This window comes from Ictalurus punctatus, chromosome 16 (genome assembly GCF_001660625.3).
Source record: "Ictalurus punctatus breed USDA103 chromosome 16, Coco_2.0, whole genome shotgun sequence".
Lineage (NCBI taxonomy): Eukaryota > Metazoa > Chordata > Actinopteri > Siluriformes > Ictaluridae > Ictalurus > Ictalurus punctatus.
Window position 1 is genome coordinate 19,347,103 of NC_030431.2, and position 18,776 is coordinate 19,365,878.

An 18,776-nucleotide genomic window follows, 5' to 3' on the forward strand; every position below is an offset into this window, starting at 1 on the left:
TAAAGGCAGAGCAGAGCTCCTAAACAATGCCATCAAGGAGTCAGAATAGCACAACTTACCTGGTAATTGTTTAATGGTAATGACTATAAAACTTTGTTTGCTACAACGCCAATTCTGAAAAAGTTGGGACAGTATCGAAAATGCAAAAAACAAATAAAAATAGTTATCTGAAAACTCAATTCACCCTGTACTATATTGAAAACACATTATTAACATATTATTTGATGTTTTACTATGAGAATTTAATTTATTTTTGAAAATTTACCCTCATTTAAAATCTGATTAGTACAACACACTCCAAAAAATTTGGGACAGTCAACTGTTTACCACTGTGTAACATCACCTTTTCGTTTAATGACGCTTATTAAGCATTGGGCACTGAAGTTGGTTAAGCAAGCGGAATTTTTCCCCATTCATCCATTGTGTATTTCTTCAGCTGCGCAACTGTACAGGACCTTCGCTGCCTTAATTTGCGCTATATAATGCACCACACATTCTCAAATGGAGACAGGTCAGGACTGCAGGCAGACCATGCTAGCACCCGCACTCTCTGCGTACACAACCATGCGCTTGTAATCCAGGCAGAATGTGGTATGGTGTTGTCTTGCTCTGGATGGCAGCATATGTTGATCCAAAATGTGTACATGTCTTTCTGCATTAATGGTGCCCTCACAGATGTGCAAGTTACCCATGCCATGGGCACTGACACACCCCCTTACCATGACAGACGCTGGCTTTTGGACCTGACGCTGATAACAGCTTGGATGGTCCTTTTCCTTTTTGGCCCGGAGAACACAATGGGTGTTTTGTCTAAAAACTATTTGAAATGTTGACTCATCTGACCACAAAACACGATTCCACTGTGTTACTGTCCATCTCAGATGAGACTGAGCCCAGAGAAGTCGGCGGCGCTTCTGGACAAGCCTTAACTTGCATCTGTGGATGCAGTAGTGAATGGTGTTGACTGACAACGGTTTACTAAAATATTCCTGAGCCCATGTCAGGATATCCATTACAGACCCATGACTGTTTTTAAGACAGTCAGGTCTGAGGGATCAGATCACGTGTATTCAGAAGTGGTTTTCGGCCTTGCCCTTTACACACCAAGATTTGACCGTATTCCTTGAATCTTTATATTATATTGTGCACTGTAGAGGGTGAAATGCCCAAAAGTCTACAGATTTGTCTTTGGGGAATGTTGTTCTAAAAGTGTAGGATTATTGCCGACGCATCTATTGGCAGATTGGCGAGCCTCGACAAATCCTTGCTCTTGAAGGACTAGGCCTTTTTTGGAGGCTCCTTATATACTATGATTAGACGATTGCATCAGCTGTTTCACATTACCTTCTTATTTTAACATGTCACATCACTATTAGTCCTAAATTGCCCCTGTCCCAACTTTTTGAAATTTGTTACATGCATCAATTTTAAAATAAAAATTATTTAAAATCTTTAAAAAACCTATACAATTGAGGTAAAACATCAAATACCTTGTATTCATACGATTTTGTTTAAATACAAATCTAATTTGTTTAAATACAAATGCAATTTGAGTCCTGAATTGTTTCTATGTGGTATTATAGACCATAAAGAAACAATTCAGGACTCAAATTGCCACTCTACCACTCTCAGGTTTACTTTGGACGTCGTTGTTCTCATTATTTTCAAAATTTATAAGTAGACAAATCTACTAGATCACTAGAGTCAATTTTAAATCAGGTTGAGTGTAACTGACCGGAACAGCTAACTCATCGGCTCTTTAGACGTAGCTTTTTTGAGCCTATAAAATCACATCAAACCACACTGAAAAGGCTCAGCTCTCCTTTATCCTTCCTCACATACAATACCCTCCATAATTAAAGGCATTCTTCATAAAAATAAGAACAAATAAACAAAAGCATCACATACAATAATGCAATCAAACATCAGGAGAAACAACTTATCTTTGGTATAACAAAAACAAATTCATTAGAACGACCTTTTTTAATAGTAAAAATATTTTCTCTCAAAAAAGGGCCAAAACATATTTTCATTTTCATTTATGGCATTTGTCAGACGTCCGTATCCAGAAACTGGATTACTATGCGATGCACTAAGTAGTTTCAGTCTAAAAATCTCTGTTTGGGGGGTAATAATATTTACCCACCTAAGGGATATTTTTTAAAGCGCACCTATTATGGTTTTGAAAGATTCCTAATTTTGTTTTAGAGGTCTCATACAATAGATTTACATGCATCCAAGGTCAAAAAACACTTTAATGTGCTCATAATTTAAATTGTAGCATTCACAAATAATGATTAGTGAAAAGGAAGCTTAGAAAACTGTTAACAAAGAATGCTGTTTATTTGAAAACCATGTTACATTTTTGCCACCGAGTTCACCGTTTTCACTTTCAGAGCATTTTTCTTCTCTCTCATTGTATATTCATGTTCGTTTCATGAAAAGTTATGGCCAATATTTTTGGCACAAATTTAACTTCATACAGGTGAGACCAAAATCAAACTCGCTGGTCATGCACACCATCAGCATATTGACGACAAAAAGGAAACTGCATACAAAAGTACCCGTGATCCACTGTAAAATATGGAGGTGGATCAGTGATGCTTTGAGGCCCAGGACATTTAGGCTGAAAACCTGGTTGCCTCTGCCGTGAGTTTCAGACTTGGCCATAGATAAAGCTTTCAACAAGATGATCCAAACATGCTCCCAAATCAACCCAAAAATGCGTAAACAAACACAAAGTCAATGTCTAGCAATGACCTCCGTAGTCTTTGAGTTTGAACTGAACTGAAAATCTGCAGTGTGATTTGAACATGGAAGTCAACCTGCACAAACCAAAGAATACAAAGGAGCATAATATGTGCTATAAGGAGGAATGGATAAATGCATCAATAACTTATTAAACACAACAGGAAACTCATTGCTTTTATTTTCTCCAGAACAGGCAACACAAAATATTTCTTGAATGTATTATTCTTTTTATATGATCCTTTTCATGAAGGTTGCCAATAATTCTAGAGCGCGCTGTTCATGCCCCATGTTCCCCAGGCATGCTAGCAGATGATGGCCAAGCCCATGGTCTGAACCTAGTCGCATCATGCCAACCATACTTAGGCCTCAATATGAATTCCAAGCTACTGGGAGAGAGGCCCTTGTTGCCAAGATGCTGGCAGAAGTAGCAATGACACCATGTTAAAGTCATTTATGCTCTCAAGTTCCTAACAGATATGCCCATACTAGACACGTTACCACGCCAGACTATGGAAACATTACGACAAGCTGCTCACTCATAAGTCCACTTAGGGAGCTTATTATAAATTCCTTTTACTAGTGATCTCATTTAGTGCTTAGCACTGCACTGGACTGGACTGTTTGTTAATGAGTTGGCGGTATACTTTAAAGAAAAAAAAAGACGTTTCAACACGAATACATCCTTTTGTGTAAGAAAGACACCGTGGTTTCAGTTTGTTCACAGAGTGTGTGCAATTTTCCAAACAGAACTAACCACCTCGTCTTTTATTCTGGGACCTTCCTCTGTCTGGGACTGGTTGCTTGCATCACTGCACAGAGTGTCCGTTGGAAGCAGCAGGTGGAACATGTTTAAGGAAAATTCATTCTTTGCTAAATAAACCACAAGTACATCAAACTCATCAAACATCAGAAAACATTCAGGCCTCTGTCAGAGCTGACACTATTATTTAGTTAGTTTCCTGACTGAAAAAAGAAGCCCCAGAACTAACCCTGCAATACATATTCATGTGGCAAACAAATGGTTTCCCTAAATAGCAGGCTTAAAAAAAAAAATAAAAAAAAATTTATAGGTCCTAAACAAGTCTTATAAATTTTTTACAAATTCAAAAAATAAGGAATAGCTTTAAGAATGCACAGACTATTTCAAATGTATCTTGAGGCATCAGACAAAACAGCACATGGTCACGAGTCAGCCCCATCCCCAGCCTCAGTTAATTAGTTCAGATCATCTTATTCCCCTCCAAAATTATGTATCTAATAGGTAAGACTACTGATCATGAATTAAATGTAAAATAATAATAATAATAATCTAGCTGAATATCAGCCAAAATAAATTATTTTACATTTCAACAAAATCAAAACACTAAATTGGATGATAAAATTGTGATACTGCGTCATAAAGATGTCAGAAAAAAGGACGTATGTAAACAGAAAGAAACTTTGGCAGACAGTCTGTACACTAATGGAGACTGCAGTATGGTACCATCTGGTAGAAAAGTGACTCAAACCAGAGACATTAAAAGGATGATTGCATACGTCTAATGAATGAGCTGAACTATTTTTAGCTCTACCCAAATGTCCGTGTTTGCTTCTCATGGTACCTGAGCAAGAACAGTCACAAAATTCAGAATAGTTACTCATCATGGATTTGTACTGTACTTTACTGTCTAGTGGAAAAGTGCTATCAGAAGTTCACATGGATTTTCCAAGATCTTCTTACATGTAACCTTAAAAAAAAAAAAAAAAAAGGACTAAGGCACTAGGGCACATTTTCCCCAAAAAACGTCATTCGGGATCCGTGACTCTAAACACACACACACACAAAACTACAAAGCTGATAACTGTCTTCCAATGAAGTCATGACTGCATTAGAAGGAAGTGAGCAATGTAATTCTTTGGCCTTCGTAGGAAAAACAATGACTGAATTCTCTTATTAACTCAACTTCATAGATCACTCATCTTTGTCTAAATAGAACTTTCCTGAGTCTTTCCTGCTAAGAACAAAATGGGTTTATAACATCAAGAGTGGCTGGTAAAATCAAGCAAGGGGCGTTTAACATCGGAGGCTGCCTTTTTCCAATTAATACTACTAACATCACGCATCATATGTCCATGCGTCCATATGATCAACATTTTGTAAGTTACATTTGTTTCTATTTCATGTATAACTTCACTGGTGAGTTTGTTTAATAAATTAATTTGTTCTGGCTATATTTAAATATTCAGTGGTTCTTCCATAAGAAAGTATGCTGCATTAAAAGTGCATGACTTTCTTTATATGGTTATTAGAAATAGTTCCTAAGCTAAAGTTCTCCTATGTTAGACCTGTTAAAAATGACCTCTGACAAGTTAATGTAAAAAGCTAATACTTGCAAGTTGAAATGAAACCTCTGACAAGTAAATAGGAAAGGTCTAGGCTTGCACATCAACATAAACCTCTGAGATAACAAAAATAACTGTTTACTATAGGCTATATAAAAGCCTCTGACATAGGAACGTCATTTTAATGAAAGTTTAGCATGAAACTGTTTTAGACTAATATAATCATAACACTGAGGTGTTATACTTCCAGCACTAACTAGAAGATTATCTTTTGGAGTTATATAATTAAGTAAATGGATTCAGATATATAAATAATAAATTAAAACAAGCATTCAACCTTCGGCTGCACCTATTTCCGTCTTTGGTCATAGGACAGCATTGGGCTAAATAATTAACCCTTTACATTTTAGCCCTACAAGACAGCAATATTTCAGAGTGTCTAGTGCAACCCATAGAAACTAGATTTATGTTCTGATGTTTATATAGTGAGATATATTTATTTATATAAGATCACAAGTATAGCTCGGGCAGAATTAGTTGATTCGTGGCAACAGACACAGACTAAGGAAAATCAGAGAAAAAGAGAGAGACGCTCACGAGTGTCACAACAGAAGCATACTCACCCTTTCATTGAGAGATTGGACATTTGAATCCTAAAGATGCCACAGCCATCCTTGGCCAAGAGTCCAAAAAAGCAAAATCGGGTGGTTTTCTGGGTGGGAGGGATAATATTACTCTCTCCCCTGTCAATCACAGCGACATAAGCCAATTGCTGACATCTGTGAGCTCATGTATGCGGCAGACGGCAGTTAGTACTGTCATCCGAGTGTGTTCAGCTACCCTGTGATGATGTGTAAACAGCAGTTTGAAAAGATGTGGCTGGCTTCACGTGTCTTAAAGGTGCTTCGTTGGCAACTACTGTACAATGGGGGAGAGCTAGTGAGTGGCTTGAAATTGGCAAAATGACCAAACTGTGACAAAACAGAGTAAACAATGATACACCCATGGTCACTGGTTGTGGGTAGTGACCAAAAGAAAAAAAGTCACATGTAAGGGTGGAAGAAAAGAGGTTCCTCCATATGGTTGCTGGGCTTACTTTCAGTGACAGCCTGAGGAGTTTGTCAATCCAGGAAAACAGTAAAATTTGAGAAGAAGTTTGAGATTTTGGGCACTTTACTAAGATGCCCACAGGTCGGCTTCTGCTAGACCTGCATCAGGCATGGGCGACCTAGGACCTGCTGGAGAGATTATATCTCACAGTTGTGAATGTATGGAGATTCTCCAGAAGGAGGTGGAATCTATGGAGAGGGATAGAAAAGTGTGGGCTGATCTATTTAGCCTGCTGCGATCGTGACCACCACCAGGAAAAGCTTAAGGAAAATGAATGAATGAATGAATGAATGAATGAATGAATGAAAAGAAAAATAATCACCACTGAAAAAAATCGCTATGTCTCTATGTTTGAATTCTACAGTGCTTCCAAGCCAAGCTTTTTTTAGGATGAATGACTAAAATGCTACATCATCCTGTTCTTATAAAATGCTATATAACACAACATATATTACAGTGACACTTAATATAAATGCCCTGGGGAAGTGTTCAGTGGTGTGCGAGTCGCAAGGAGGAGGAGCTGAAATGTCAGGAGCCTGATCCCCCTGGCGAAATAGGAAAGAAAAACAAAGGGCATCTGGATCTACATTTGACACGGCACCCACTCTGATAGACCAAGCATCGCCATAAGCCTAATTAAAACATGACACCTTCCCTGACATTAACAACATCATTCTCAAAACAGCAGCCTCTGAGGATCACTGGCCTTTTTACTCTAATAAACACAAGGCAGAGGTCCATGTTCAACCTAAACCCATTAAAAGTCTCATATTACTAAATGTCATCGCCATGTAATCGCGTTACAAGTGTGTTCTCTGTGACCCTAAGCAAAAAAAAAAAAAAGAGAGAAAATCACACCTCATAGTTATGACTGCTCAACATGTGGCTGTGAACAATTCTTGTTTTCTTTGTCCTCCTTTTCCTGGTCTTGATGCCAGAAACAGATATTGCTCTGTTTGGCTTGTTAGATGTTTATTTTTAGAATGAGGCGACAGAAGCAGTAATCTTGTTTTATTAAAAATTCCTTAGATAATGCTTAGCAGCAGACATGGATAGACCCATTCCTTCCAAACCCACAATTCATAACATGACCTCATGGAACCAGTGTTTGGTTTGCTGCTGTAAACTGCTGAAAGTTCAGCAAACAATGACAGACAGATTGCAGAGCAAAGTCATTTGTGTCAATTCCTCGTTAACACACATATATATATATATATATATATATATATATATATATATATATATATATATATATATATATATATATATGTATACACACACTATATTATATATAGACACACATACCCAGTAACATTTTAATATGATACATTACCTTATACGATACATTATATATATATATATATATATATATATATATATATATATATATATATATATATATATAAATACTAACCACTACACTACTTACATCTGCACATGTTCATGCAATCCAATCGGCCAATCATGTGGCATCTGCACAATGCATAACAAATTATGCAGGTACAGGTCAAGAGCTTCAGTTAATATTCATAAGTTATGTTAATGCTGGTTTAAGTATTTTAGAAACTGCTAAGCTCCTGATATTTCCACGCACAACAGTCTATAAAGTTTACAGAGAATTCTGGCAAACAAACAAACAAAACAAATACATCCAGAGAACAGCAGTTATATTGGTGGAAACACCTTGTTAAAGAAAGAACCCTGACATAGAGCCCTGACCCAACTCCCCTGAATGTTTTTGGGATTAATTGGAACACTGACTGCATGCCAGACCTTCATGCCCGAAATCAGTGCATGATATCACTAATGCTCTTGTGGCTGAATGGGAAAATCCCCACAGACGCAATCTAAAATCTAGTGGAAAGGCTTCCCAATGAGTGAAGGTTATAACAGCGAAGGGGGGACTAAATGTGGAAGAGGATGCTCAACAAGCAAATATAGGTGTGATTGGTCAGGTGTCCACATTCTTTTGGCCAAATAGTGTAACTGAAATAAATGGTCTGTACTTATATAGCGCTTTTTTAACCTTAGTGGTTCTACAAAGCGCTTTACACTGTTTCTCATTCACACACACACTTGCACACCAATGATTGCAGAGCTGCCATGCAAGGCGCTAGGTTGCCATCGGGAGCGACTTGGGGTTCAGCGTCTTGCCCAATGATTCTTCGGCATGTGAAGTCATGTGGGCAAGGAATCAAACCGCAAACGCTACGATTAATGGACAACCCGCTCTACCACCTGAGCCACAGCCGTCCAAATAACTGCTCTTTACAACCATGGAGTGCAGATCTCATCTCTCAGAATGCACAACACATCATACCTTGAGTGGGATACAACAGCAGAAATCCACATAAGGTTCCGAAAGCCAAGAACGGTAATGTGAGGCAAGGCTCACCAAAACTGGACTGTGGAAAAAGCCTGATTGGTACCAAAGAACATGGCAAGTCACTGTGATCTCAATTTCCCCTTTTCTGATGTTTGATATGAACATTAACTGAAGCTCTTGACCTGTATCTGCATGATTTTATGCCATGTTCAATACATAAACCACATTCATATGCCATATATACCAAGTCCAATTAAAAAAAGCATCATGCTATCAATGAAATGTTAAGGTTGATGCATAACAGCACATAATACAATAAATCCCAAAGCCAAATACCTGAACATGAAGATGTTTTAATTGAATGCATTAATTTGTAGAAATAAAAATTCTAACATAGGAACTGAGACTTACCTGCCCCCGGAATAATGGCTAGTTTTGTTTCAACCAGTCCCATTTTAGCAGATGTAGCTACATAGAAAGTGAAATGGTAAAGAAAGAGAGAGAGAGAGAGAGAGAGAGAGAGAGAGAGAGAGAGAGAGAGAGAGAGAGAGAGAGAGAGAGAATATTTATGATGACAAAATAATTTCATTCTCATATTTTCAGTACCTCCTACATCCTATAATTGGTCTCTCCAAAGAGTATTACATAGACATAATATTGTATATTAAATTAAATTAAATTCTGTCCAAGATGTTTCTAAAATAGCAACCCTCTAGTGGTAACAAGTATGAACCCTAAAATAAATATATTTATAACACTAACGAAATTAACATGTGCTTTAAGAAGCATCACTGACGAGTGTGAAAGCATATGGCGTGTCATTTCTGTTAAGTGGGATATGTGCTAAGGCATCATGAGCAAATTTCCAAGCCCAAACTTGGGTGTGTGAGATGAGAAAGCAAGACATCTGTTCACTCTCAGTGTCATATGTGGGTGTTAACTCACTCACTCACTCACTCATTCTCTCTCTCTCTCTCTCTCTCTCTCTCTCTCTCTCTCTCTCTCTCTCTCTCTCTCACACACACACACACACACACACACACACAGTGGGTAAACCAAAGTGGCACATTTACTATCTGTACTATTTTATATTCTAACACACAGATGGATGACAAGGTAAAGGCAACACCAACATAAAGTGTCTTAGTAAGGTGTTGGGTCACCAAGAACATCATTAGTGCACCTTGGCACAGATACTAAAAGTCTCTGGAACTGTACTGGTACAATGAACACCATTCAGCCCAAAGAGATTCCCTTAGTTAGAATTTCGATGTTGGTGATGGAGAGCATCTAACAGGTCATTTTAAAATCTCCTATGTCTTCGATTTGGCTGAGAGCTATAGCATAATATTTACATAATTTTCATTCTCATCAAACCATTCATTGAGCCCTTGAACCCTGTGAATAGGAGCAGGGTCATCTTGTAAGAGAACACTCCCATCAGCACAAAAAAAGCCCTGTACAGCATAACAGACACTGGCCTTTAATTTGTCAGGTTAATTTGTATGTAATATGCAGTCGGACCAGAGAATACACGACATAATGTAATCCTGATTTATCTTTGCGGTATGTGGAGATCTCATGTCTAGAAATAAACTCATAATCAACATCAATACTTTAATATTCAATCGACAGTGTATGTGCAGTAGGTGTATTACCTGCTATTCTTATATCACAGGCCAGAGCCATCTCAAGTCCTCCTCCCAATGCTGCTCCATCAATAGCTGCAATAGTCGGCATGGGTAGATTACCTAAACCCAGATTGAAGGATAATGGTATAGAATAACGGTAGTAGTGGTAGTTATTCAGAGCACTCTCACAATTCATACTGCTCACATTTAAGCCAATATTAGTACATAAGATTCAGCTGTCTAAGGTCTAAGAAAATAAAATACTACATTAACTCCAGGTGGGTAAACAGACAAAATGACAACTCAGATTTATGAGACTTTCATACTTCCCTTATGTTCTGTGTTATGACACAGTCAGCATGAAATTGTATGATGGAAATAATACATTTAATATAATTTCCCATGTAAGGGATTAACCGTCACTCAATGTGGGGCTGAGCCAGAGATTATAAATTGCAGTTTCAATATACAATGCATCCGGAAAGTATTCACAGTGCTTCACTTTTTCCACATTTTTTTATGTTACAGCCTTATTCCAAAATGGATTAAATTCATTATTTTCCTCAAAATTCTACAAACAATACCCCATAATGACAACGTGAAAAAAGGTTTTTTTAAAATCTTTGCAAATTTATTTTTTTTAAAAAGCGAAAAAAAAAAGAAAAAAAAAAAGCACATGTACATAAGTATTCACAGCCTTTGCCATGACACTCAAAATTGAGCTCAGGTGCATCCTGTTTCCACTGATCATCCTTGAGATGTTTCTACAACTTGATTGGAGTCCCCCTGTGGTAAATTCAGTTGATTGGACATGATTTGGAAAGGCACACACCTTTCTATATAAGGTCCCACAGTTAACAATGCATGTCAGAGCACAAACCAAGCCATGAAGTCCAAGGAATTGGCTGTAGACCTCCGAAACAGGATTGTATCAAGGCACAGATCTGGGGAAGTGTACAGAAACATTTCTGCAGCATTGAAGGTCCCAATGAGCACAGTGGCCTCCATCATCCGTGAATGGAAGAAGTTTAGAATCACCAGGACTCTTCCTAGAGCTGGCCACCCGGCCAAACTGAGTGATCGGGGGAGAAGGGCCTTAGTCAGGGAGGTGACCAAAAACCCGATGGTCACTCTGACAGAGCTCCAGCATGTCTCTGTGGAGAGAGGAGAACCTTCCAGAACAACAACCATCTCTGCAGCACTCCACCAAACAGGCCTGAATGGTAGAGTGGCCAGACGGAAGCCACTCCTCAGTAAAAGGCACATGACAGCCCGCTTGGAGTTTGCCAAAAAGGCACCGGAAGGACTCTCAGACCATGATGAAACAAAGACTGAACTCTTTGGCCTGAATGGCAAGCGTCATGTCTGGAGGAAACCAGGCACCAGTCATCACCTGGCCAATACCATCCATACAGTGAAGCATGGTGGTGGCAGCATCATGCTGTGGGGATGTTTTTCAGTGGCAGGAACTGGGAGACTAGTCAGGATCGAGGGAAAGATGAATGCAGCAATGTACAGACATCCTTGATGAAAACCTGCTCCAGAAGGCTCTGGACCTCAGACTGGGGCGAAGGTTCATCTTCCAACAGGACAACGACCCTAAGCACACAGCTAAGATAACAAAGGAGTGGCTACAGGACAACTCTGTAAATGTCCTTGAGTGGCCCAGCCAGAGCCCAGAATTGAACCCGAATGAACATCTCTGGAGAGATCTGAAAATGGCTGTGCACCGACGCTCCCCATCCAACCTGATGGAGCTTGAGATGTCCTGCAAAGAAGAATGGGAGAAACTGCCCAAAAATATGTGTGCCAAGCTTCTAACATCATACTCAAAAAGACTTGAGGCTGTAATTGGTGCCAAAGGTGCTTCAACAAAGTATTGAGAAAAGGCTGTGAATACTTATGTACATGTGCTTTTTTTGTTTTTTATTTTTAATAAATTTGCAAAGATTTCAAACAAACTTCTTTCTTGTTGTCATAATGGGGTATTGTTTGTAGAATTTTGAGGAAAATAATGAATTTAATCCATTTTGGAATAAGGCTGTAACATAACAAAATGTGGAAAAAATGAAGCGCTGTGGATACTTTCTGGATGCAAGTATTCTGTTTATCGTTATTATTCTTGGCTGATGCTTTAATACTTAAAACGAACAAGAACCACTGTTTAACTTAATCTCATTTGGGAGGAGGCTTTCAAACACTGGCAACTTGGCATCTAGTTGAGAATAAAAATGTATAACTAATCCACCATAATTTATTCAGCATGAAATCCAACAGATCATACAACAGTGCTGTTGAATGCTCAATTCTGTTTGGTCAGAAGGTGTTGATTAATTTTCTATAACAGCAGCTCAGACAGTAATTCCACCTGCACGGTTCAATGCGCTTGTATAAATGTGTTATTATTTCTGTTCTAACAGCTTACACAGGGACTTGTATGCTCTACATAAATGGATTAAAAGGGGTATAATTGTTGATATGTTCAAGTGTTTTTGAGATACATTTATGTTTGAAAAGAGTCTTCAGTGTCAACACTTTTTAAAATTCAGCACTGGTGGTTTCTCGTTAACATGACAAGCTGCATTGTTTTTGGTCATTAATTTAAAGACAGGAAAAAAAAGTGTCTGGTGAGGGAACAACTTTAGAGCTGCTATACTGTAAGTGATAACAGGAGCTAACTTGTTTTGCAGACATTCCACAACATTAAACATAATTTTAAAAGAAATAAAAAAGTATGAGAAATTGCCAGCAAGTTGTAAATTGCTGAAGTGTTATAGGAAAAACAATCAACTTTGGGATGGGTTGTATCACACCGACCCATCATTGTTTACTGTACTTGTTTCCCAGTTAAAATAAATTCAAGTTGCAAGTAGGGTTGTTCAACTCAAAAGTATATATAAATATAGTTCTCAGGAACCCATTAACACATTTATGACTGTTGGCAGGTAAAGAAGAGCAACACCTGGTCCACACACTGACAGATGGCTCCTAGTGAGCAGAATTAAGAGGCATGTGTTTCTAAGCCATTTCCTGGAGGGATAAATGAAATCTGCACTATCTGAGAGATATGTCATTCATCACTCGATGATGATCTATCTATCTAAGAAACAGTGAAGCAATGCATTTTACATTCCCTCCACAATCACAGCATGTCAATGATGCAATTAAACATGATTCTACTTGACTTTGCTTAGATTCCTACTAATTCAACACACCTTTGAAGTTAAAATCAAGTCTTTCTTTGGGTGTGGGTTGATTGAGTCATTATGGTAATGTTGTTGGAAAGTAGTGCAGAACCAAACAAGGTGAGGGCATGAGGTTGATGAACATGCATTAAACTGGAGTTTAAGCACCTTTTTTATATAAACTGCATCTACTTTTATAGCTACATTAAACACTTACAGTATGTCCCAGGACAGGAAAGTGTTCTTATAATATTGGCAAATATAAACTATGTTCATGGTAAACAACCATCTATCCATCCATTCATTTTCCGTACCACTTATTCTACACAGGGTCGCTGGGGAATGGTATTGATATTGCATGGTATTGACATTGTTAATATGTTTTCTGTAAACAGATGTTTCTTTAGCTTGTTTGGAATGAGTTTCCAGCGTCTGTGCTTGGTAACAGTCAAAGGTAAAGCTGGAAGTTGCAACTTGTACTTTGTAAAACTACTTGTTTCAGGGACGTTCCATAACATCGATGTTATAAATTTGCTAGCAATTTGATATAAAAAGACTAAAACACTTCACATTATGTGACGTTATTGGAAAATCATCATGACCATGGTAATAGTAACTCAAACCTTGCACCAGTCCACATCACACCATCAACTTTTGTTTATTATTTTTCAATAAAAAGGGGTTTTACGGCTATGCTGTCAGTGTCGAGCTGTAATTTTAATGTACAGATGGAGATCTTTTTTCTTTTTTTTTTGTAGTTAAGTGCACATACATTTTAGAAAAATGAAAAATAACAGATCAACGTTACACATGGTGCAACCACTCAAATGACTTTTAAACATTTAAGACCACTGGAAAATAACTTATTATAGATAATTATGTAATCACAGTAATTGCCCAACTGACTTACCTAATTCTGTAATAAGTGCTCTTGCTTTAGAGACAAAAGGCCCAACTTCACTCTGATGCATTTTGGCTCTTTCTTTCAAGTCAGCACCTGTTCATGGAAACACATGAGAACATTAACACTGGCATTGTACCAGCTACTGATACTTATCTAAGCACTGTAGTAAATTAATCCAAACTGTCTAGCCTTAATCAGAGCTGACAATCACAATCACATGTTAAATTCCATTTCCTGGAGAGAAAAAAAAACCCCCAAACTAAACTGAAACTAAAATACCTGCACAGAAGACTTCAGGCACCATGCTGTACAAGATGACTGAGCGAACCCTATTGTTCTTTTTCACTGACTCAACAGCATCAGACATCTAATGGAAACCATTCAATAAGCACAAAATCACCCACGATGCAATCTCATAGACCAACAACAGCAACAGGTGATGCATACAGAAGAATTTGCGTTAAATGCACATTATACTTACCTCCTTAACAAGATTTTTACTGATAGCATTTTTAGCTTTAGGTCGATTAAGGCCAAAGATGACGATCCCTAAAAATAAAGAAGACCTCGATGAGCAAAAAGCAATCTGCATGTTCAGTCACTTTCAAATGTAAAATCCTTTTAAATTATGGCAGTTTGTTCTGTACAGGAGTATAATCTAGTGTAACATTTCTAACACATCTCATTGCGACCGCAGAAATAAAGCAAAATCTAGCAAACTCCGCAATATTCGGACGAACTTGCAATTTTTCAAAATTACCACAAATTTTCCTCAGATTGGGCCAAGACTTGTCATGTGACGTCATCAAAACATGCATTCAGCCAAAGCCCTCTTCAATTTACATGCGTCGAATACGAGTACAGCTAAAAGGTCTCACTTGCCAACAAACATCACTGGGAAAATTTTCTGGGGGGGAAAAAGCCACAGCAAAATCAAGCATTTTTGGCCTCAACAATCTTAAAAACAACTTTAAAAAAAAAAAAAAAGGAAACTCCTGTATGGACTGATTTGGGCAATTTATTCCTAAATAGGAATTGTTCACTTCATGCATCCCGAGGGCATCCCGAAATTGCTTCTTGGGAACTCCTTATTTGGTTAAGCAATAACTTCCTAAAGGGCTGACAGGAAAACCCTTTGTTATAGGGTTGGCCATAGCACTCAACCCAGAGGGGCAAACCTAAACAGTCGATAGAAAATGTGAAAGCGTGTACTGAATCCAAGATTATGGTCAGCAGTCTTGGCGCACCACTGGTACCCCAAGCAAACTTGCTAGCTCTCAGATTTAAACCCACTTTTGGTTATATGCATTTGAGTTTTTATGCACGACCCCTAAGGCAGCTCAAGGGTAGCATTGCCACCCAGCTCCAGGCTAGGATCCTGAGTTTGGGTTACTCCCCATGTCAGTGTAGGCTTCCTCCGGGTTCTCCGGTTTCTTCCCACCTCCCAAAAACATGGCAGTTAGTTGAGTGGTTATGCCAAATCCACCTGAGGTGTGAATGAGTGTGCATGATCCCCTGTGATGGACTAGGAAAGGCTCTGGATCCACTGCAACCCTGACCATGATAAAGCAGTTAAGATGAATGGATGAATGGATGAATGAATGAATGAATGACATTCAAAAACTCAGCCTGGCAAGAGCAGAGCTTTCGAAAAACAAGAACTCATCAATATTCATCTCCATGGAAATCTTTAGTTACTACATTAGTATTATTGTCTTTATTTATTTATTTATTCATTCAGAAATTAACAGATGTCTTGTGAGGAGAGCAAGAGGTCACCCCTAACTCTCCAGTGACCCACAGGAAGATATGCAGTATTCCACCATGACAGGTGCTTGATCAGATCAGTGTGATACAGGAGGATCTCTCTCCCACAGCCCCAGCTTCTCGCGCACTGACGTGTTTTAACGCTCAAACCCGCACCGGCTTAGTGTTTTGCCTAAATGCACCGACATTTAAACAACTCTTTATCGTAGAAACAATGTTTCTACACCACTGCGACTACGAATAGCCAGCTGGCGTCTACCTGAGTCATCTCCGTCCAAATACTTAACGCTCAGGTCATTAGCGTCGGAGCTAAACTGCCGCAAGCCGCCATTCGCTGCTCCGCACGCTAGTCCACCACTTCCGGCTGCAGCGCGATGCATAACACCTTGAAATCTGCAAAAGTAGTCAAGAGTCGTCGACGTTTGGGGTCGAAGCGTCTGAAAAACGACTCTAGACCCCACAAGAAGCGCCATACCGCTTCGCTGCAGAGACAGACAGAGTGTGTGTGTGTATGTGTGTGTGTGGGGGGGGGCCTGCGTGTTATGACTTTCAACTTTGCACCAGCAGTGACGCAATTGCTGGTCACGTGACTCGCGTCCCAGAGGCATTTGTGGATTTCCCCGTTCGACGTGTCCAAAACCGAGAACTAGGTAGGGCGTAAAATCATTATTTCATGGCCAATATAGAGCACTCATTTCTGGGATTAGCGAACTATTTGGGATTTATCCACAGCTGCGTCTATTTTTTTTTTGTAATTTAAATCTCCTCTGTTTACCGTATCTGTCTTTTTGTGCTTAATGACGCAGTTTCCTCTGAATATTGTGTTTTCCCCCCAACATTGGCTCAAGTACATTTTTCTGGAACAGTTATTTTTTATAGCATTTACTGGAAGAAAGCATGTTTACTCCCTGAAAAAATGTAGAATTTCTAATAAAATAAGAGAGGTACATTTTAAGATTGTACATAATGTCTGTCCAACCAACTCACAAACTGCTTCTTTTGTTGATCTCTCTTAAATTCTGTGTGATTTTGCAAAGTTGAGGAAGAAACTTTGGTTCATTTAATCTACCACTGCAATCAGGTTAAATATGTTTGGGAGGACTTAATTGTTATTTATCTTCTTTTATAAAATATGATTACATTTTTTTGTTGAAATATATATTTCCTTATTTTTCTGGCAGTGAGCACACTATTTATCTTGTTGCTCCTTTCTTTGTGTTGCATTGTAAATTTTTTATTCACAAAAACAAATTTCTCAAGTTTTTGCCTAGATTTGCTGTCTTTCTTGTGGAGATTTCTCTTATTGTAAAATCTCTTAAACTCATTGATAACAATAAGATTAGCAAGTTTCTGAAGAATACTGATTGAGCTGTTTGTTTGTTATGTTATTGTATTTCAATGCAGTGCCATTTTCTTTTCTTGCAATAAAAAAAACATTGGCTCAAGTTATTTAATCTGTTCAGTTAAAGGTTATAACTTGATCTTTTACACTCTCAGAAACAAGGGTACTAAACTGTACCTTTCCTTGTCACTAGGGTGGTAAGGGTACCCTTAAGGGTATGCCTTTTCTACCTTAGTGTGTATCTTTTACCTGGAAAGTGTTACTTAAAGTGTTATTCTAAAAGCTAATTGAAGGCACAAGAGCAGTCCTTACGGTCCAATTATGGACTCATTTTTAAACGTGTACTACATTCACATTACCATGTAATAGATGTACCCTTGAGGGTACTGCCCCCAGACTATGTTATGTTATATTTTTGATCTAAGATATGCTCACATAAGATGGTGACTTAGTGCATTTGCCTCACACCTCTGGGTTTGGGGGCTCGAATTCCTTTTCCGCCCTATGTACGTGGAGCTTGCATGTTCTCCCCGTGCCTCAGGGGTTTCCTCCAGGTAAGTCAGTTTCCTCCCTTAGTCCAAAGACATGCGTTGTAGGCTGATTGGTATCGCTAAATTGCCAGTAGTGTGTGAATGTGTGTGTGATTGTGCCCTGCGTTGGATTGGCACCCTGTCCAGGGTGTCCCCCACCTTGTTCCCACCCAGAGTTCCCGGGATAGGCTCCAGGCTCCCCCATGACCCTGTGTAGGATAAGCAGTATGAAAATGGATTGTGGATGTGGAAAATGGATGGATATGAACACATACATACATGGTGATAACAAATTAGAGGGAAAATCTGAATAAATCAGTGGAGAAACATAACCGGTGCAAATGCATGATATAAGTAGGCAATTAATATTCTACCATGCTCTGTGGTATGTGTGAAAAATGCCGGTCAGGGTGAGTTGACCTTGATTTTAGAACATGATCGCAAAAGGAAAAGATGTTAGAGAGTTCATTACTGGGGCTGGAATGGCAGGAGCTTCAGGCCCAAAAACTGGCTGGTGTTTCAGTAGGAATAGTGAGTAAAATAACATCTTCATTTAGATTTATGGGCAACATGTGAGTAAATAGGGTGGAAATTGTGGTCGAAAACAGTATGTAAGGAAAAACAGAAAAACAGCGTAAGCGGACCAACTACACAGACAGTAATATAACCAAGGGCGTCGTGGGGGGGATGGGTAGATTAGGACGATTCTAAGGGGCCCAGCAGAACCCCATACTGTCCAGTATGATTTTGGTATTTAAATGGCCTTTTTGCACAATAATCTATTAAGAAGCATGCTATAATGAATGCTCTCAGACTCTCCCAAGTGCATGTGTGTCACGTATGAAGCTGTTATAATTTACATAAAATCGAAACGCACCAAGCGACAGTAAAACTAGTTCAGTGTTGTA

At 38.7% G+C, this 18,776-nt stretch overlaps 1 protein-coding gene across 1 annotated transcript in view; it reads right to left on the reverse strand.

The window, feature by feature from the left end:
* Positions 1 to 16,533, reverse strand: part of auh (AU RNA binding protein/enoyl-CoA hydratase) — a 37,880-nt gene extending 21,347 nt beyond the window's left edge. The window contains exons 1-6 of the mRNA XM_017489759.3: positions 16,256 to 16,533; positions 14,711 to 14,778; positions 14,509 to 14,596; positions 14,236 to 14,322; positions 10,168 to 10,260; positions 8,921 to 8,977 (exon numbers count right to left, since the gene is read on the reverse strand). Coding sequence (XP_017345248.1) covers positions 8,921 to 8,977; positions 10,168 to 10,260; positions 14,236 to 14,322; positions 14,509 to 14,596; positions 14,711 to 14,778; positions 16,256 to 16,469 — 607 coding nt within the window. The 5' untranslated portion in view covers positions 16,470 to 16,533. The remainder of the gene's footprint in view (positions 1 to 8,920; positions 8,978 to 10,167; positions 10,261 to 14,235; positions 14,323 to 14,508; positions 14,597 to 14,710; positions 14,779 to 16,255) is intronic.
* Between the last annotated feature and the right edge of the window lie 2,243 nt (positions 16,534 to 18,776).